The sequence below is a fragment of the Alosa sapidissima genome, chromosome 21 (assembly GCF_018492685.1).
Source record: "Alosa sapidissima isolate fAloSap1 chromosome 21, fAloSap1.pri, whole genome shotgun sequence".
Lineage (NCBI taxonomy): Eukaryota > Metazoa > Chordata > Actinopteri > Clupeiformes > Clupeidae > Alosa > Alosa sapidissima.
In genome coordinates this window covers 20,241,121-20,263,078 of record NC_055977.1, presented here as the reverse complement: position 1 = coordinate 20,263,078, position 21,958 = coordinate 20,241,121, and the positions used below count along the sequence as shown (strand labels likewise).

At 40.8% G+C, this 21,958-nt stretch overlaps 1 protein-coding gene and 2 long non-coding RNA genes across 4 annotated transcripts; 1 reads left to right on the top strand and 2 right to left on the bottom strand.

Moving 5' to 3' along the window:
• Window positions 1–191: 191 nt before the first annotated feature.
• On the top strand, window positions 192–17,451 carry psmb8a (proteasome 20S subunit beta 8A). Of its 2 annotated transcripts, none has more exons than XM_042076420.1 (6): window positions 192–343; window positions 685–827; window positions 10,750–10,851; window positions 11,268–11,397; window positions 16,875–17,079; window positions 17,299–17,451. In XM_042076420.1, the coding sequence occupies exons 3-6, from the start codon at window positions 10,817–10,819 to the stop codon at window positions 17,385–17,387; spliced, it is 459 nt and encodes a 152-aa protein (XP_041932354.1). In that variant the 5' UTR covers window positions 192–343; window positions 685–827; window positions 10,750–10,816; the 3' UTR covers window positions 17,388–17,451. The 2 variants fall into 2 exon arrangements, with proteins under 2 accessions (XP_041932354.1, XP_041932355.1); XM_042076421.1 differs by having other exon boundaries at window positions 16,875–17,090; window positions 17,231–17,311.
• LOC121695514 lies at window positions 7,927–21,808 on the bottom strand. Its single transcript, XR_006026099.1, has 4 exons — window positions 21,798–21,808; window positions 21,724–21,730; window positions 19,401–19,405; window positions 7,927–8,089 (listed from the first exon to the last, which is right to left on the bottom strand). It is a non-coding gene; the product is annotated as an uncharacterized LOC121695514 (long non-coding RNA).
• LOC121695513 lies at window positions 13,538–15,236 on the bottom strand. Its single transcript, XR_006026098.1, has 2 exons — window positions 15,129–15,236; window positions 13,538–13,686 (listed from the first exon to the last, which is right to left on the bottom strand). It is a non-coding gene; the product is annotated as an uncharacterized LOC121695513 (long non-coding RNA).
• Window positions 21,809–21,958: the final 150 nt, after the last annotated feature.

Here is a 21,958-nt window from a genome sequence, read left to right as displayed (position 1 = left end):
ATAATTTAGTCACATTGTCTTAATCATGTATTCTGAGTCCAGCTAATAGGCCAACATTTGCGTAAGGCTATAACCTGAGGATTCACCACCAATTCTACAGGAAATTAAAACTTGATAATCGAAGGCGCACACTACAAGTCCTTTCGGTTTCGAATTTCGACAGGTCTACAAATCCAGGAAAGAACATATTTTTTCGACTTGTATTTGTTAGTTATTTGATAATTTCTACAGTATGGCACTTCTTGATGTCAATGGATTGAAGCCTCAGTCGGAGCTTTCAGAACTGAATCGTTTCAACAGTGCAAACAAAGCAGATCACTTTACCCTGCCTGTTGGAGTAGATGTAAGCAATTTTAAAGAAAGCATTATAAATAGGATAAACTTAAGCTACACCATTTTCCAACTCAGTTTCGTTGATCTGAGCGAATCCACGTAAATACCAGAAAGCCGGTGATTGTGTTGTGGATATGTGTGGATCATATCACGCTAGGGTTGCCTAACTTAATTGTGGTGCTTCTGTGATCAAACAGAGGGATTGATTGACGGACAGAATAGAGCCGTAGCCTACGCGCAAAAGACGCAGTCTTGCTGGAACCAGTGCTCTTTAGGACAGATTCATTCAACACTCACAATTTTTTTATTTATTATTCTTTATGCATATTGAAAAGCATGTGTTTGTTTCAGCCTGTTGGATTTCTGAAGTCATGCAGTGGCGAGAACGGCGTGTCTATAGACCTGAACCATGGAACAACGATGCTAGCTTTCAAATTTCTCCATGGTGTCATTGTTGCTGTTGACTCCAGAGCCTCTGCTGGGCGCTATTATAGGTAAGTGCAGTTGTTGAAGATGCTAAATTTATAATGCATTTTTGGACTGAATATTACGGAGCCCTAGAGGGGTCATTGCAAGGTATTTTTTGGTATATATCCAGAAAGCGTGGGCTCATTTGACTAAATTGTGCACTAATTTTACTAAATTGTGCTCTCAATTTAGCAAAACGTGCACACGATTTAGTAAACTGTGTGTGTTTTACTAAATTGTGCTCTCATTTTAATTGTTGTAAATTGAGCGCACAATTTAGTGAAACGTGCGCACAATATAATATTGAGAGCACAATTTAGTAAAACGGGTGCACGATTTAGTAAAATGAGCGCACGTTCTCTCGATACACAAAAATATCTTGCAATGACACCTCCTGGGCTCCGTAGAATATGGCTCACAAAACAGTAAGTTAAAGTGTAATTCCAGCGAAAATTGCCCCAAGGGTGTTTTCTGCATTAAAACACATAAAATAAACCATGGAGACCGTATTTTTCGTTGATCAACCACAGAGCTTGCTCTGGTATACCGCTATAGCCCCAAATAGCAAACAGTGGATTAGAAAGGGCCATGAGCGAAACGCCTCCCAAATAGCATTTTTTTAAACCAGTAATGGTGTTCAAAACAGCATCAAATTATGAGGCGCCCCCTAGGCCATATATCAAGAATAGGTCGATGTGAACTAAATGCTTACACATGCACTGCTTTTTCTTGCATATGTACATGAAATGCTTGTGCGCACACCACTTTTTCTTGCACATGCACATAAAAAGCTTGCACATACACTACGTTTTCTTCCACATGCCAATGATAAGCTTCCACATAAAACAATTCTGTCTTGCACATCCCCGTCAAAAACTCACACACATATTACTTTTACTTCGCATATACACCATTTTGTCGTTTTCTTCCACATGCCAATGATAAGCTTCCACATAAAACAATTCTGTCTTGCACATCCCCGTCAAAAACTCACACACATATTACTTTTACTTCGCATATACACCATTTTGTCTTGCACATCCACGTAAAATGCACACACATACTACTTTTACTTTGCACATACACCACTTTTGTCTTGCACTTCCACGTAAAATGCATACACACATACTAATTTTACTTCACACATACACCATTTTTGTCTTGCACATCCATTTAAAATGCACACACACACACACACACACACACACACACACACACACACTAGCCTACTTCGTACACACACACACCAATTTTACTTTGCACGTAGGCCAACTGTTTTACCCTTCGAAAATTGTAATGTAAGATGTGAACGATAAATGATGTGTGTGCAAGGGGGAAAGTAGTGTGTGTGCGAGTTAACATTTGCAGAGCATTGCTATTCGCCTTATTCACCTGGCGGCCATTACGAGTCTGAGGGGTACACTTGCCATTACACCTCAGTCCAGCAGAGGGTGGTGGTAATGCACTCCGTTTGCAAACTGCTAAAAAAAAACTCACTGAAGAAGAAGAAAAGGCCAGTGAACCCTTCTTCTCTTTCGGTGAGCTTTTTTTGGCAGTTTGCAAACAGATTGCATTACCACCACCATCTGCTGGACTGAGGTGTAATGGCAAGTGTACCCCTCAGCCTCGTAATGGCCGCTGAATAAGGCGAATTGTGAATAAGGCGAATTGGCTGGCCCGCCCAGCTAGGCCCGCCCGCAATTTTTTTGTAAATTTTTTTTTTGTCGAATTTGTCAAATGCATCAACAAAAAATATAGATTCAGGCACAAATGCACAATGCACACAATGACACAAATTGTCAATTACATAATATTAACTAAATACATGAAATTGTAACAATTATAAAACAATTATATTAATGACAGACATCACAAGATAGCTTGGTCGATGACGGTTACTGGCTACTTGCGTTTAGCCTCCACTACAGCCTTGCCTGACAACTCTATAGCTACCTTTCTGTAAGTGACAAAACAAACGTTATAGCTCGTAATGCTAACATGTCCAAAAACAACGTCTGTAGGCTACATGCCTTTTGAGCACGACCCCGTTTATTCAGCAAAAAACAGTAATGCGATCACGGCAGTTATCAAATCCATTAACAAAGCCAGAAAACAACACTGAAGTGTCCGTTGTCACGTAGGATGTGATGTGTCAAATCCATCAAGAAGGTTAAAAAAAAGAAACTAAAGTGTCCGTTGTCATCTAGGAGTTTATTTTAAATGCATCACTCTATCCAATTCAATTCAATTCAAAGCACTTTATTTGTCCCCAAGGGGCAATTTAAAAGGGCGCATTACAGTAGCTTATTCAATATTCAAGGGACACAATCAACAACATAACCAGCATGCATACTATACGATCAACCAACACACATATTTCACAGGCACACTGGACAATCACACAATACACACCACATATCATCATTCATCACAGTGATATAGTAGTAGTTCTAAAAGTTTTAAAAGTTCTTAAAGTGCTTCAATTAAAAAAAAGTGCATATAGAGGCTATTACAATCATATGAGTCGGTTATCATTCATAAGCTGGACAGCCCTCGGGATGAAGGTTGCCTTCCTCCTCTGTGTCCGGCAAAGCGGACAGCAGAGTCTGCGTCCTGAGGGGAGCCACTCAAACTCAGGAAACAGGATGTGAGAGGGGCCCTGAATAATCCTGCGTGCTACCTTTACAGTCTGTTGGTCACATAGGGCAGTGAGAGTTTGGATGGGCTGCTCAATGATTTTTGAGCAGACCTTAACCACATTCAACAGGCGGTTTCTGTTTTGCAGGGTGATGGAGTGGAACCAGCTAGTGAAAGAGAAGGTTATTACATTTTCAATGAAAGCATAGTAGAATGTGGTGAGAATGTCTTTGTTAATCCCAAATGACTTCAGCTTCCTGAGTAGGTACTGTCTCTGATGGCACTTTTTAAGGATTTCCTCTGTGTTAGAGTAAAACCTTAGCAGGCTTAGAAGGTTGTTCCCAGGTATTTGTATACTTCCACTATCTCCACTGGCTCCTGCTGGATAATAGTGGTGACTGCCTCAGCCAACTGTCTCTGTTTGGGTGAGAAGGTTACAATTATGTCCTTGGTTTTGCTTATGTTCAGCTCAAGACAAGACTTTTCGCACCAAACTATAAAGTCCTGCAGGGCTGAGCTGTGATGTTGTGTATGGCTGGGAAGCAGAGACAGGAGGACTGTGTCATCAGCAAATTTCACAAAGTGGCAGTTTGGCTGGGTGGATCTGCAGTCGTCAGTGTAGAGGATGAAGAGAAGTGGGGAGAGGACACAGCCTTGTGGAGAGCCAGTGGAGGTGAAGAGGGTGTCGGACAAGGTGTGGTTCACCAACCCCCTCTGTGATCTGTTGGTGAGGAAGTCTATAATCCACAGAGTGAGTTGGTGGTTGAGGTGGAAGCATGATGAGCTTCTCAGCCAGAATGTGTGGCTGCATTGTGTTGAATGCCGATGAGAAGTCTGCAAACAGAAGTCTGGCTGTGGTGTTGGGTATTTCCAGTTGCTTATGGATGGTGTTTAAGATGAATATTTTTCCGTCAGACACCCCTGCCAGCCTGGTAAGCAAACTGCAGTGGGTCCATCATCGAGCCAGTTGCCTTGGTGATGGAACACACCTCCCAGCTGCTGAGCACAGTGCCATAGGGTCCGCCCACAGATGTTATCTGGCCCTGGAGCTGTGTTCTTTTTAGTCCTTTTGAGGGCTCTCACCACCTCTGATGTGTTGATGTTGAGACCGGTGTCATCAGGTCTGAGGGTGGAGATGATTGATTCTAGCTGGGTGCTGTTGTCCTTTTCAAATCTGGTGTAGAAGGAGTTGAGGTCATTCGGGAGTGAAGTGAAGCTGCTTCCTGCTACCTGGATGGGTTTGCGGCTGGTAGAGAAGAGTTCACTGCTGCCATGTTCTTGATGCCCTGCCAAGCTGCATGGAGGTTCCCTCGTAGTGGTGATACCATAGACTGTAAAAAATACGCAGCGATCTGACATCTCATTGTTTGGGGTTACCGTGGCTTCTCAGAACGTTAGAGTATTCTTCAGAACGTTAGAGCATTCACCAGCGGTTCCTTAATGAATGTTCTTGAGTCTTCCGCTACCACCCTGCAAAAAAAAAATTTGCCGCCTCGGCGGGCCTAGCTGGGCAGGCCAGCCAATAGCAATGCTCTGCAAATGTTACCTCGCACACACACTACTTTCCTCCTTGCACCATTGCATCATTTATCGTTCACATCTTACATTACAATTTTCGAAGGTGTGACGGACGTGTACATTGATGGCTAGTCGCCCCCTCACTGACTCTGTGCTCCTGTTAGAGAACGGCTGCGACTTACGTGATATTAAGAGATTTATTGATTCCAGGCATCAAAATGGTTCTTCATTGAACTGTTGCATATACATTCAAAGTATGGTTGTATATAAGTACACAATGTGTCTCTGTGTGTGTGTGTGGTTTTCTGTAGAATAAGAATATACAGAAAGGGTAATTAGAATACTGTATAAACTGAGTGATACATTATACTAAAATGTACAGTATGAACAGTTGCAATTACATTTATATACAACAACAGTTACATTTATATACAGACCTCTCAAGTAATTAAGTGCAGTAGGATGAAATGTACACATTAAGTTACATTAACAATATATACATAATATATAATTGCACGTGAGTAACATCAATGTGATAAGGAAACAAAGTTACTGCAAAGAGGCAAGTAATAACGGCATAAATTCAAGTGCAGTACACTTGGTGATCAAATGGCAAAGCAGTAGGCCTGTTGCCACCAGAAGGTCTAGAAAGACGGCTGTTCACGTGAACGACGCATGGCGCCATAAGCACGACCAATACAACATTTGGAAGCTAAAATAATGCCTCAAACATTCACAAAACAGTGGAAATAACACCACAGGTCGAAAATACTATCAAAGCACTCACAAACCCGACCATTCATGTAACTTTAACCCTAGAAATTAGCATTCAGCAAGCCATTTAAGAAACAGGCATTTCCCCATTGAAATGAACTAGAGCTCAGGGTAAAACCAAAGTTACACGGTTACCGGACTAATCAGCATGTAGATAACACAACGAGGATAATTACAACATAAATACAGACATAAATGATGCACTTACATTGTCATCAACGCACACGTACACACAAAGAGAATAAAATTTTAGCAAGATGCTGGAGCAACGCGGAAAGTGTCTGCCAGCCAAGCACACTGAAACTCAAAATTCGTGCATGCACGCAAGTGCGTGGTACGTCACCGCTGACGTCTCTGGCATCAAGACGCTGACTCCGGCAGGGAGTTTTCCACAGAAGGGTAAAACAGTTGGCCTACGTGCAAAGTAAAATTGGTGTGTGTGTGTGCGAAGTAGGCCGTGTGTGTGTGTGTGTGTGTGTGTGTGCGCATTTTAAATGGACGTGCAAGACAAAAGTGGTGTATGTGCGAAGTAAAAGTAATATATGTGTGTGCATTTTACGTGGATGTGCAAGACAAAAATGGTGTACCGTATTTTCCGGACTATAAGTCGCTCCTGAGTATAAGTCGCATCAGTCAAAAAATGCGTCATGAGCAGGAAAAAAACATATATAAGTCGCACCGGACTTTAAGTCGCATTTATTTAGAAATGTATTTCACAAAATCCAAAACCAAAAACAGAGACTATGTAACTGGATTATTGAGGCCAAAAAGATTAATGAAGATGAAGGAGTGAAGGCAGCCAAGAGGAGGGCAGGAAGGTAATTGCAAAGCAAAAGATTCACTGAAAGAAAATGCCATGAGGTGCACCAAAATTTTACTAAAATGTGGAGTATACAATGCAATCAAGCATTTTGGGCGATGTGGAGTCACAAGCTGTCAGCAGATTAAATGCTCATGAGAGAGAAAAAGATGCAGTTTTAGACGTGACCGAAACGATAGGCCTATAGGCCCGAAGGTAATTGTAAAGCAATTTACAAAAGATTCACAGAACAAAAATGCTGATGTGGTACATGAGCTAAAAATGTGGAGAATGCAATGCAATCAAGCATTTTGGATGATGTGGAGATACAAGCTGGCAGCAGATTAAATGCTCGAGAGAGAAAAAGATGCAGGTTTAAATTGACGTGCAGACCGAAGCTGCAGCAAGCAGGTGATATTTAGAAATGTATTTCACAAAATCCAAGACTAAGAACAGACAGACTATGTAACTGTACACATTGAGGCCAAAAATATTGAGAATTCTACAGGGAATGTTAATGAAGAAGAAGGAGTGAATAGTGGCAAGAGGCAAGCCGAAGGCTGCTGACAAGGCCCGACGCTAATTGTAAAATGTAGTATTGTGTATATTGTGAACTGTGTGTGATTTGAAATATTCATTGTTGACAATTGGGATTTGGGGCATTTATTTTGATGGACTACTTCGTAGCTGATTTATTATGCCATTATGCATGGGACAGTCTCAGCCGCTTGGACTGGCAGTGTGTGTGTTTGTGTAACAGTTGCTCCTGTAAGCCCACGGAGGTACCGGCCGGTAATGGCTAATTTGGAGCTGCAGGTGTGGGCAATCACTGGCTGCATCGGTGGTTGGTTGCGCTCGAAATTGGGACTGCACCGGGAGGAATAAGAGCCGTGCGGGGGGTTCGGAGAGAGAGAGGGACAACGGGCTGCGAGCGGCGAGCGGCTGGCTGGGAGTCATCGTGCTGCTGCGGGTTGCTGACGCCGATCGCCGTAATCTAACAGGGAAGTAAGAGGAGACTTTCTGTATAATGTCTTAGCCTTTGGTGTCGCTGACGTTGGTGCCCCGACTTCTAGGTGTGGGCGGCATTGTGGAGGTGAACGGACTGATCCAGACGGGTGTTCCTGAACTTCGGATTCCGTGGACTTTAATGAGACTGAGCTACAAGAGAAGCTGAACTGCGCTATGCTGGAGTGCTGCTGCTCGCCTACTTCCGTGTTGACAACAGACACCGTTGCGTGGGTGCGCTGCCTGTGACGTCAGCACCCGAGCTAAAGAGGCGTTGGGTGAGACTGCGTGATGCAGGAACTGCGTTAAATGAACAGTGCAATATTTTGGCTATAGACTGTGCAGTGGTAACTCATTTTTTTATTTTTTTTTGTTTTTTTTGGCTGGACAACGCCGGCCAACGTAATTACCTCTCCACTCCCCTATTCCCCTGTCTGTTTATTAGTGTCCTCTGTGTGTGCCATACTATTGGGTATGGGGGAGGGCATAGTCATTGGGGGCGGAGTATGCAGTGCGGATCCATGCTGTGTTGCTGTGGGTTGCTCACCATTTATACTACAGTTGTGGGTGTTGTGATGTGCTGTGCTTGCATTTTGTGTGCTTTGATGTGCATTGCCCTTTGGGAAGGGGTGGATTATTTTCACTGAATTATATTAGTGGCCCCACTGTATTTTGCGTACGTAAGATTGTGCCTCCCTATCCGGTAGTTGGTGTTACTACAGTTTTATGAACTTTATGTAATAAACTATTTGTATTTTTGACTTTATATTGACTCTGTGTTTTCGTGTGTGCAACTGGGATTGGCTGCATTGTCCCAGCTTTGTCTGGTGACACAAGCACTAATCTCTGACTGAAAGTGCACAGGACTTGTGCATTTGAGCGCGCTCTCTCGCGGCTGTAGACGTAATGTTTCACGTAGGGTTCATGTCAGTTAATATAAATTAACATTTAAAAACATGTTCAATTATATATTTTTTTCATATATAAGTCTCACCTGACTATAAGTCGTAGGACCAGCCAAACTATGAAAAAAAAAGTGCGACTTATAGTCCGGAAAATACGGTATGTGCGAAGTAAAAGTAATATGTGTGTTTTTGACGCAAGACAGAATTGTTTATGTGCAAGCTTTTCATTGTCATGTGGAAGAAAACGTAGTATATGTGCAAGCATTTCATGTACATATGCAAGAAAAAGCAGTGCATGTGTAAGCATTTAGTGCATATACAGTATGCGACCTATTCTTGATATATGGCCTAGGGGGCGCCACATATCAAACCTCGTCAGTAGCTTGCTCAGGGTCCCTACTCATATGGTGCATTCATGGCACCTGGGAGTGACAAGCACTGCTCCCGTTATTACTTTGTTTTTCCCACAGGAGTGTTCATGTGCTTTGCCATCAGAATGTGTGACAAACACAGATGCCACAACAAAGGTTAAAACATACACTCACTAATCCTAAATAAACAACTGTATTTGCTTAAAATATAGTGTAAGACGCTTGTGAAAGAAAGATACGCAGCTTTCAAGTGACAAAAATGGCAAATTCGCAAGTTCACATTAAAACTGTTGGACATGAAAGGCCACATGGACTACAAAGGAACTACAACGTGACGACAAAAGTGATGACGAGCCCCTAACTGGGCAAAATCTAGCCCCAGTTTCTGACCTGCGGAATGATGACGCTAGGATAAAACAAAGCACCAACAACGTAGTTAGCGAACCCGGAGTTTACAGAAGACTAAGGCCCGTTTCACACCAGGAACGTGGCGTGTCTGTTGTGTGTCAGTTGCGTGGCGGCTGTGTGGCGTTTTCTATGTCTTTGCTTACCAGAAGCGTGTCTGATGCGGCGCTGCGGTGGCCTCTCTGCCAATTAAAACATCTCTTTTTGTTACGTCATTTTTTTCCTTCACTGTTTTGAATGGAAACACTTCCAACACGCTTGCGTGTGGCGTGAAAAATAGGCACGAGGCCCATTTCACACCGGGTGCGTGGCGTGAGCGTGTCAGCTGCGTGGTGTGTCGAAGCCGCACTGAAAATGCGTGCATACTAGGAATTGGAGCAACACAACAGATTTACCCAGACAACAATTTCAGTATAAAAATATATTTATTATAATCACTAATTGTAATAATAAAAAGGGGTACACCATGCGCAAACGCACTCGCTCACTCACACACTCAAGCTTAAAAGCTGACCATCGGACAAACCATCTGCTGACCATCGCAGCTAGAAGTCCACAGTCCATAAGGGGTTCCCCTAACACAAGTCCGTCTCACGTCAAGCAGTGATGTCTACACAGCAGGCCACCTGTCAATCACTCGCACGCACCAGCCAGGCTTGTGCAAAATTCCAGAATTGAATTGAAACTGGCTCTTAAATTCCAATTCAATTATTGAATTTCACTTGCATTTCAATTGAGGTAGCAACAGGAAGCAAAATTGCAATTCGAATTGTGCACAACCCTGGCACCAGCACAACACTCACACGGACAGAAAGAAGGCCAGTATCTCCACAGTATATAACAAACACAGCATAAGCACAGCACCACACTAGAAGAACAATCAATCATGCAAAACTCAAATGATCACAGTAATTCATGTGACTATATATAGCAGACAGTCTGGAGCTCTCCGATTTATGTGAGAACTGGATTTAAACTCGGACGAGGCAAGGCAACATAGCTTGACACGGGGCGTCACTCACCAATAAACTGAGAATCTGGCTCCCAGTACTGTTGAACAGCGCTCCACAAAACAACAGGCACAGGATGGACGAGGCAGGGCTCCGGACAGCACAGCAAAAGACGGCAGCAATCTTAGCGCAGCGGATGCGAAGACGGAGACACACAGCAGCCACCGGATTGACAGAAGGACCGGCATATCAACTGTTCATCTCCTAATCAGCTGTGGTCCGGGCACCTAGGAGGAAACGGGGGCGTTGCCCCACATTCTAAATCATGATCAAACAACCACCAAGATAATACATGCATATTAAAATAAATCACAAAGGAACACCAAATCAAAAAAAAAAAAAAAAAACAGTGGAAGATAGAAACATGAAAACACATAATATGGAATAAAATGGACCATAATCTCTCCATATGACATAATCAACATTCATAGAATGGGAAACATGTTTTTATTGTTTAAAGACTTGTCAGTGCACTTATTGTTGTTTTATAGTACAAGAATTTCAGCAGTGATCTCTTTTCACAGCATCAAAGGATGTCAATAAGGTAATACAGATAAACCCTTACCTTCTGGGGACCATGTCTGGCAGTGCATGTCTTGGGAGCGGATGCTGGCCAAGGAGTGCAGGTCTGTTCCAGCCAGTTTCTTATGCTCCTAAAGTATCTGCGCTGAAATCTGAGATATTCATCCTCAATCTGTATTAAGCCGTGTCAGGGCTTCTCTTTATTTAAGTCTTTCATCAGGAATGTCCACAAGGGTGGGGTCAGAGAAGCCAGAGTGGTGTAGATTTACTAAAGTTTGAGGCCCTGGTCTTGGACTGGCTGGACATGTGAAAATGATTATGCTATAAAGTTTTGTTTTCTTCAGTATCAGTCAAATCAGGACACTGAACATCCAGATTTGACCAAATTTGACCAGTGTTGAATGCATTTTCACATTGGTATACACAGCTATATGTGGTGTAATATATTATCATTTAATAATTATTTAATGTTTTGAATGCCCATAATAATAACAGATTGCGATATATTGTTGTGTCTCAGGCTTTATAAGCTTCGCAATAAGGAGAGGATTTCAGTGTCTGCTGCTTCTAAGCTGCTGTGCAATATGATGCTGGGATACAGAGGCATGGGTCTCTCAGTGGGCAGCATGATCTGTGGATGGGACAAAAAGGTATGGCTCACACAGAGTGTGTGTGTGTGTGTGTGTGTGTGTTTGCAAGAGGATGAGGCAACTGGCACATACTGTACTGTATAAAACAAACAATCACATACATCATTTCAAGTTTATCTAAATATAGTGTTCTGCCACTGTGCTTACATTGATTTACTTACTGTATGCAAATCATACAAAAATAGTTGGATATTGTCATCATAGTTCTTGGGCTTTTTGCCTTTATTCAGATAGGACAGTGAAGAGTGACAGGGATGGAGTGTTGTTAAAACTAGAATTGCGGTTCCGAGGAACTGCAAGAGTGGGTTTGGTCAGGGGCATGGAACTCGGCCTCATCCAAGGATTCCAACGGTACCTCATTTATGAAAATCGGACATACAGGTCAAAAGTTACATGCACACACCTTCATATATACAGACAGCCCAGCCCAGCCCATTAGACATTGCCAGATGGCTTAGAACTCTGCCAGGTGCAAGCTTAACCCTTTCGTGCCCGTGCCGAACATTCCATTTTTGGTGCTGGATGACCTCCTCACACAAAAAACTTTATTTCTTGAGTATAATACATACCATCAATGGGATATACATACCATTGTAATCAGAAGGATCAGTTCTATGAAATTATGTAAAATACATATGGTAATGTTGATATAGTAATGAACAGTATTTGAAAATCCTCTCCAAATGTATATCCGGAATTTGTCAAAATTTCATTCACATAAAAATGAATTTTCATCATATTTCTCTACAAGATAGAGAAAAATATAGAGTGTATGAAATGTTCAGCAAGTTGTGGGCTATTTAACAAAAAAGACTGTATTGGAATTTTGAACCTTTCAAAAGTTATGATAATTTTAGTGATCAGTGTAAAAAAATGCAGGAAACGGGATTTAGAATGTTGACAGAATTCACATTCACTTTCTCACCAACAACAAAAAAGTATGCATAAAAACTAATAATCAAGTCAGAAACAATGGTTTAGATGTATTTGGTCTATAAGAATAAACCATTTATTTGTATATAAGCAAATGCTACAGTCAATAAGAATAACATTAAAAAAAGAAATACTGTACCTTACCAGTAATACAGGAAGTAAGTATACTGTATTCATTGAAGACCATTTCGGAAAAGAGACATAAAATACATTTGATTCAACAAATACAACTTCCTTATATAAATCAGTATAATATGAAAATTATATACATATAAAATGTATTATTATTCATGAAAAGCTAGGAATACAATAAACATCACTCAAAACTCAATGTGTCCTAAACATTTGAAAACATAAACATTTGAAAGTGGATTACATACTTAACAAGCCTGTAGAGAATAAACACATACACACATATACACACAAACTCATACCCACACACACACACTTACAGAGGAGGATAGGGAAAGGTGGGGTGAGGAACCTGAAGGTTGAACACAGAAGAGCTATGACTCATTACTAAACGCATCCCCTTTTGCAGAATGCCAAATCTGACAGCAATTTGTTTATCAATAAAACAAATTCGCCTACCGTTACACTCCAGGGCCATACAAGCTACTTTAGTTTTATTATGTACGTTTTTTCTAACAAGCTCCTGCTGTACAGGAATATGTACTTGATGGAAAGACGACAGAGTAGTAGTTGGAGCAGCTGAAAGTGAGGCTGAAATTTCAACGGAAATGCCTACCAGCTGTTGTGATAGATTTCCTCCAAATTATTTCTGGTTGTAGCTACCAAACCAAGGTTCAACACCAGATTCTGCATTGCATTGTCAAACTTGAAATAACAAGAAGCTACTGACAACGGCAATGTCAATGGAGAAAAAGTGCTTTCTGGTATTCTGCGTTTTTTGGAGTACACAATATGTATTCATCATTTGGTCAATGTCCCCTGATCCCTGCCAAGACTTGGTTCCCCAGTAACAATGGATATTAGGGAGGGAAGTGAACCCCATGTAAATGATCAATCCCAGAAACCTGTGAAACTCTTCTGGGGTCTTTGTCCCATGCCCCTGCACTGTTTGCATACGACGGCCTACTAAGCACAAGCTCCCATTCCTTCCGGTTGGTAAAACCACATATGCCTGGGACAACAATGTGAGTAAAAAAGAACATAACAAGTCTATTTCACACAGTGTTTTAGTGGAAGTCTGCACCATCCTACACACGGCACATAAATCTATACCTTCTTCCTCCATCCCCTCATGGTCTTCAGCATTGTGAGCGCAAGCTCATGAGCAGTCGGCTACCTCTTCAGGCTTGCGAGAAGGTCTGTGTAGGTCTTGTCATCCTCCATCTGAAACAAGAGCGAAATCATACAAATACCTTTATTAATGTAAAAAATAAAATCACAAAACTACAGATTTGTGCATGTATGCACACAAAAGAAGAGGTAGCCTAAACTATTGAAGCATCCTCAGAATATACTCGAAATATTTCTAAGTAGCTGCTAGGCCTATGAAAAGTCATTGTATTACACATGGGTTTAGCTACCCTACATCTGATTGCCTGGCTGGCATCAAGATAGACAGATTACATTTCACCTAGTAACAAACTGCTGAAATGCAATAATGACATTTCTGACAGAATATGTGATTTCACATGTTTTCTATAACTACTGTACATATTGAGAGGAGTTGTGCTTCATCTATTTCAAGTCATGCCATCTTAGAAAATGTTGAGACAAGCACATCTGATGTTTGTCATTTAGAAGTTAGCAAGCTAAAATAGTTCACTACTGTACAGACTGCACTACCAGGGATGGATTACTGCACGGGCCTACCGGGCCCAGGCCCAGAGGCCCAAGGGGTCAGGGGGCCCTGAAGCCCAAACCTTTGCATGGAATCATTGCCTCAATATCAACAAATCAGGATGTAGGCTATGAATCTGATTGAATTTAGTATTGGCAATCCCCAAAATGCACCAGAATAAAGGAAATCACATCAAACAAATTAAAAGTATAGTATAAGTATAAGTATATATACTCTTTTGATCCCGTGAGGGAAATTTGGTCTCTGCATTTATCCCAATCCATGAATTAGTGAAACACACTCAGCACACAGTGAACACACAGTGAGGTGAAGCACACACTAATCCCGGCGCAGTGAGCTGCCTGCAACAGCGGTATTCTGGGGGAGGACCCCCAAACCCCCCCTCCCACATATACGACAATTAGTTGGGGGCCCATAATACATCTGGGCCCAGGGGCCCAAAAGTTCATAATCCGCCCATGTGCACTACAGATAACAACCGGAGGAAAGGCAATAAGTTAATAACATTTCTGACAGAATATGTGATTTCACATCTTATTTTCTACAACTACATACTGAGAGGAGTAAAAATATCGCTCAACTTATTTCATGTCAGAACGTAGCACTAACGCAACTTGAAACGCGGCGCCCATTGATTTATTCAGCTTTGGTTTGCTATACTGTTTTGCCAATATAATGCTTACCTAACAAGCAAATTGGTACTAGAAAACAAACTTACCTACAGGTTATATACTAACAGATTTTTAAATGAAACTGTCAAATGAAAATAACTGACATCAAAAGCAAACGATAATATTGCAAGCAGTTTACATTATACAGTTAGCTAAAGTTACGTGACGATGCACTAGCCCCCCGCTAAGCCATAATGTTGACGCTGATGAGAAAGTATATTACTGTCAAATAACATGATTTAAGGACTTCAAATTAAGATAAACCATAACTAGAACCGATGTAAAAGCAATATTACCTCAGTTTATCCAGCTGTGTGGTTTCCAGTCGAGGTAAACTCCAACTTAAGTGCAGGTAGCATCCGGCTGTCCACGTCAAATGCACCGACTCAAGTGAAAATATTTTTTCAAGACTCATCTTCAAGTATCCAAAACATTTCGTGCCATAAACCCCTTAACCAATCATATCAAATTGAAGCTTATGTTGTCAGCATTACGGGGAAGATTTCAGAAATAAAATCAGTCATTGGACAGCTGAGATATTAGACGATTGGCCATCGTTACTTTTGTAACGAAATTAGAACGGTCGGGCTCGTAAGGGTTAAACAATTAGAGCTGTGATGTCATAATCGAAATTAGAATCCTGAACATTCCGCCATTCATTTCAATGGGGCCCAAAAACGCAGAAAAACGGGAATAACGCGAAAATGACAAGGGCCAGCTACACGAAAGTAACAAGCAAGTTACACCAGTTCGGGTATGAATTTTTGGAGTTGGAACCGCGTTGATAGCTCAAACGGTCTAGGAGCAGTAGTTTGTACAAAAAGTGGGTGAAAAGGAATAATAAATAAAGAAAGAAATAAAGAAAACTTAAGAAGAACAATAGTGGTCTTGCTGGATCAAACCCACTAATAAGAAAACTTAAGAAGAACAATAGTGGGCTTGCTGGATCAAACCCACTAATTAGAAAACTTAAGAAGAACAATAGTGGGCTTGCTCCGCAAGCCGGTCTTGCTGGATCAAACCCACTAAATACTGATACCAATACTGTTAAAAATCTTGGTGTATTAACTGACAGTGATCTAAATGTCAACAGCCACATGAAAGCAATAACTAAATCAGCTTTTTGCCACCTTAGAAATATTACCAAACTTAGAGGGCTGATGTCAAAACATGATTAAGAACAACTCATTCATGCATTTATCTCAAGCAGGGTTGATTACTGCAATGGGCTTTTCACAGGCCTTCCTAAAAAGACAGCTTCATGTGATACAAAATGCAGCACAAAAAGTAAAAGAACAGACCACAGTACTCCAATTCTTAAGTCCCTGCACTGGCTTCCAGTAAGTCATTTAATTGACTTTAAAGCACTTCTGCTTGTTTATAAATCAGTAAATGGAGCAGGACCTAAATACCTAAAATATCAGGCTTCAGCAGTACACACCTTCTCGACCTTTCAGGTCTCAGGAGAAAACCTGTTAGTAAAACCTGCTAAGAACTAAACATGGTGAAGCAGCTTTTAGCTGCTATGCGGTTCAGCTCTGGAACCAACTTTTAGTTGGCATCAAAAAGGCCCCAACTGTAGCCAGTTTTAAGACCAAATTGTTCTCAGATGCCTTCTGCTAACTGCACTGAGTTACACATTCTGAGTCTGCCTTTAAATTATTCTACCTTGTCTTTCATTTTGTCTTTTTAATTATTTTTTATTTTTAAATGATTTTACCTTGTGCGTTTTATGTTTTCATTTTTTACTATGATCTTTACCTTTTACAGTATTCTTTGACTATTGCCCTTCTATGCTTTTATTTGCTATACTGTTTGCTTTTGTTTACAGTATGTAAAGCACATTGAATGACCTTTGTGTATGAAATGCACCATATAAATACTTGACTTGAGTGAGAGAGAGAGAGAGAGAGAGAGAGAGAGAGAGATGGGGTGGGATGGGGAAATGACCATGTGTCAGATTCAAACCTGGGTCCCCTGTATATTAAGGTGGTTTGTGCATCTCTGTGTAATTTTGTGTATGTATGTTTTTGTGTCCATAGGGCCCAGGTCTCTACTATGTGGATGATAATGGTACCCGCCTCACCGGCCGCATGTTCTCCACAGGCTGTGGAAATGGCTATGCGTATGGCGTGGTGGACAGTGGCTACCATGAGGACATGACTGTGGAAGAGGCCTATGAGCTGGGCATACGGGGCATTACCCATGCCACACACAGAGACGCCTACTCCGGAGGAGTGGTTAACAGTGAGTCCCCTTAATATGACAGTTAATCAGAGAGTATAATTTAATCTTAATTTAAATTTACTTCAGTAAATAGTTATTGGTTTGGTCTTTTGGTGCTTAGCATATTGCATCCAAGTGATTAATATAACATTTTACAGAGGAAAGAGAAAAAATCCAAACTAAGCAAACAGATATAACTGTGCATGCATATTACAATTTTGCTTTTGTTTGTCTGTGAAGTGTACCACATGCAAGAAGATGGCTGGATTAAGGTGTGCCAGGAGGATGTGTCAGAGCTCATCCATCGCTACAGGAAGGGGATGTTCTAAATGTTACAAACCAGTCCACACCTATTTACACCATAAAATTCACAATAAAATAACTCTTTCTCAATTATTGTGTTGTTTCACATTGTGTGTTTCTACTGCTGTACTAAGCATGGATTGAGTGGCATAATCATTAATGAAGTTCATACTATATATATTTACACGGTATATACAGGTAGAAAAGTTATTTTTTCCATAATTTATTTAAAATGTTAAACTTTCATATATTCTAGATTTGTTTCATTACACATAAAGTGAAATATTTCCAGTATGTTTTGTTTTAATCTTTATGCTTACAGTTTACAGCTCATGAAAATCAAAAATCCAGTATATAAAAAATATTAGAATAAAGAATTTATAATACAGAAATGTCGACCTGAGAGCGCTAATCAGCTAATTAAGTCAAAACACCAGCAATGGTTTCCTGAGTCTGTAATCTCTCAGTCTGGACAGGGCAATGGACTTTTCCACAATATTAAAAATTGTTTAGATGCAGGTCATGGCTGTATTTTACATACGGCCTGTGTGTATGCTCCCAATTGGGACGACATAATAATCATTAATGAAGTTCATATTATATATATTTACACGGTATATACAGGTAGAAAAGTTATTTTTTCCATAATTTATTTAAAATGTTAAACTTTCATATATTCTAGATTTGTTTCATTACACATAAAGTGAAATATTTCCAGTATGTTTTGTTTTAATCTTTATGCTTACAGTTTACAGCTCATGAAAATCAAAAATCCAGTATATAAAAAATATTAGAATAAAGAATTTATAATACAGAAATGTCGACCTGAGAGCGCTAATCAGCTAATTAAGTCAAAACACCAGCAATGGTTTCCTGAGTCTGTAATCTCTCAGTCTGGACAGGGCAATGGACTTTTCCACAATATTAAAAATTGTTTAGATGCAGGTCATGGCTGTATTTTACATACGGCCTGTGTGTATGCTCCCAATTGGGACGACAGTGATTTTATAAACAAACTTTTCTCCACCCTCCCGAATGTTGACAACCACCTCATAATAGGAGGAGATTTTAATTGTGCTGTAGAACCTGCTTTGGACCAATCCTCAACAAAGGCTATTCCCCTGTCTAAAACAGCCACAGCTATCAAAGTAACATATAATGGAGGAATACAGTCTCTGGAGATTTGCAAATGCAAACAGCAAGGTTTTTTCTTTCTTCTCGTCAGTACACCAGACTTACTTCCGAATCAACTTTTTTCTGCTGGACATTAAGTTAATCCCCTCGGTTAGACAGACAACCTATCACAGTATCATTATCTCAGACCATGCCCTTGTCTCATTTTACTGACTGCCCTGTACAAGCACAGAACCTGGTGCTTAAATCTATGTTGTCCAACCCAGAGTTTACAGAAGCAATTAAAGAACATATACAGTACAGATATTTATGGACACAAACTCCTCAGAGGAGACCACATTTGGAACTGTCCGGGAAACACTTAAAGCGTTTCTGCTGGACCATATTATCAGCTTTGCTGCCCACAATAATAAAAAACAACATGCCATATCTCCCTCTCTGGACTTATTTCAGAGAAGGCTAAAATTGCAAAGCATGTTTGACCTGGCTTCTACTGCAGAGGCAGAACAACAGTTGCTTAAAGGCAAGCCATCTGGTTTACGAGCAGGGTGACAAGGTTGGAAAATTACTGGCCCATCAAATTTGCCAGTTTTATGCTTCACAACAAATATCAAAAATTAAAGACCTGTCTGGGAACTTTATCGCTGACCAAAAAAAGATTAATGCCATATTTGCTCTTTATTATAGCAACCTATACACTTCTGAATGCAACCCAAATCTTGAGAGTGTAGCAGCGTTTTTCCAAAACCTAGACTTTCAGGTACTCAATGAGTATGATAGGGCGGATTTAGAATGCCCTCTGGTACAAGATGGAATTCAGGCCGCTATTTCTAGCTTGCAATCAGGAAAATCGCCAGGGCCTGATGGGCTACTGTCACAGCCACACCAAGCTCTCCATCAACCACGCCCACTCTTGACTCTACTGAAAACACTGCTTCCCGCTCACTCTCCCCTGTCTACTAACAGGCCACACCTGCCCTCGTTGTCCCTCGTTTGTCCTAATTGCCAGCACTATGTAAACCCCTGTGCTTGTTCACTCATTGTCTGGCTTCACACTGAGCTACATGGACTTCAGCGCCTTGCTGCTTGAATCTTGCAGAGAAGAAACCCACGAGTTAAGTTGATTTTTGTGTTTGCCTTTTGTGTTTGCCTTTTGGACCTTTGCATTTCTGTGACATCGTTGGACTCTTGCCTTGTTTCCCTTTGAATTGATCCAGTAACTCCTATGTTTGAAACTACTCCTTCCTCTGAGAATTGAAGAGTCCTCTTTTCAGTTTCTATGTTTGAATTCCTGCAAACCAACAAGTAAAATCTCAGAACTTGACTTCTCTGTGCCTTGAGTCTGTGTCTCGTAACAGCTACCTGTAGAATTCTACAAAAAGTTTTCCAGGGAACTCACACCTCTATTGCAAAACATGTGTTAAGAATCCCTAGAAAATAGCCAGCTGCCACATACATTACGCCAAGCATTTTGCCTTATACCCAAAAAAGAAAAGGACCTCACACTGTGGATCTTATCGACCAGTTTCACTCCTTAACACAGATTGTAAAATTATTGCCAAGGGTCTTGCTAGGCGTCTTGAGAGAATCCTCCCCTCTCTCATATCACCTGATCAAACTGAGTCAATTCAGGGCAGACATTCCTCCTCTCACATCCGCAGGCTCTTTCACATTATTTTTACTAAAGAGACTGTGGCGGCACCTGAACTGGTCTTGTCACTAGACGCGGAGAAGGCATTTGATAGGGTGGAGTGGGTTTTTCTTTTTGAAATATAAAAAAAAAATTGGATTTGGCCCAAACGTTATATCCTGGGTAAAATTATCATATTCTAACCCTCTGGCCTCAGTACGCACCAATGATATACCCTCTATATTTCCCTTTTTGATATCTTCATTGAACCATTGGTCATGGCATTCCGGAGCTGTATGACTTTTAAAGGTAACTCTATTACCTTTAGAGAGGGCCTGCCTGCCTATTAGAGAGGGGCTGCCTCACAAAATGTCAGCCTATGCTGATATATTGCTTATCATAACAGACCCAGACATATCTCTACCAGCCATTCTCAACATTCTGGAACAGTTTGGAAAACTCTCTGGCTATAAAGTTAACCTGGAAAAGAGTGAATTGTTCCCTGTTAACAGTGCAGCTCTTAAAAAGCCGACACCGAATTTACCTTTCAAGACTGTGTCCACAAAATTTTTATATCTCGGTATCACAGTCACTCGCTCGTATAACCAATTATTTAAAAGAAACTTCTCCCCTTTGATTGAGAAATGAGTGGAGGACTATCCTTATGTATATGATGGGGCATATTAACCTAATCAAAAGGAACATTGTTCCCCGCTTTCTGTATCTTTCAAAATATTCCAATTTTTATCCCCTTAAACAAATTCGCTGGTAAACATCCCAGGATCAAGACGCCTTATCTACAAAGACCAAGGGGGGGGATGCAATGCATGAGATGCAATTTACATGGCATCTCATTCAGTGCACCACTACTGCATAATCACTTGTTTATACCTTCAAAGCTTGACTTACGTAGCTTTCAGAGTTTGGCAATCAAATGGCATATGCTACACTTCTGCTACTGCTTTACATAGATGGGGTATTCGCCTCTTTCAATCAGCTCTCAGAAAAATATTTATAAAAAACTATATAATAAAAAACTATTTCCATTATCTTCAACATTTTGTTCAACATAATTATCAAGCTTTTCCCCATTTGGCCCCCCCAACACCACTTGATGAATTCCCACTTCTTTCATCCTCTCAAAGGAACTCTGGATCTCATTTATAGTGAACATTGGGTCCTTGGTTACCTGTCTGACCAAGGCCCTTCGTTCCGGATTACTCAGTTTGGCTGAGTGGCCAGATCTAGGAAGACTGTTAGTTGTTCTAAACCTTTTCAGTTGAGAATAATGGAGGCTACTGTGCTCTTGGGCACTTTCAATGCTGCAGAAATGTTCTTGTATCCTTTCCCAGATGTGTGTCTTCACACAACCCTGTCTCACAGGTCTATGGACAATTCTCTTGACCTTGTGGCTTGGTTTTCACTCTGACATACACCATCAACTGTGAGACTGTATATAAAGAGATGTCTACCTCTCCTAATAATGGCCAATGAATTAATTTAGGCACAGGTGGACTCTAATCAAGTTGTAGAAGCATCTCAAAGACCATTGATAGAAGTAGGAGGATGTACCAGAGATCAATTGCAAGGGTCATAACAAAGGGTCTGAATACAAATGTAAATTGAATATTTCAGACTTTTATTTTTTATACATTTACAAAACACTCCAAACACCTGATTTTTGTGGAGTGTTGGAGTATTGTGTGTAGATTGATGGGAGAAAAAATGAACTGAATCCATTTTAAGATGAACCTGAAACAACAAAATGTGGAAAACTTGAAAGGGTCTGAATACTTTCCAGTTGCACTGTACAGCAATATAATAACATTTAAG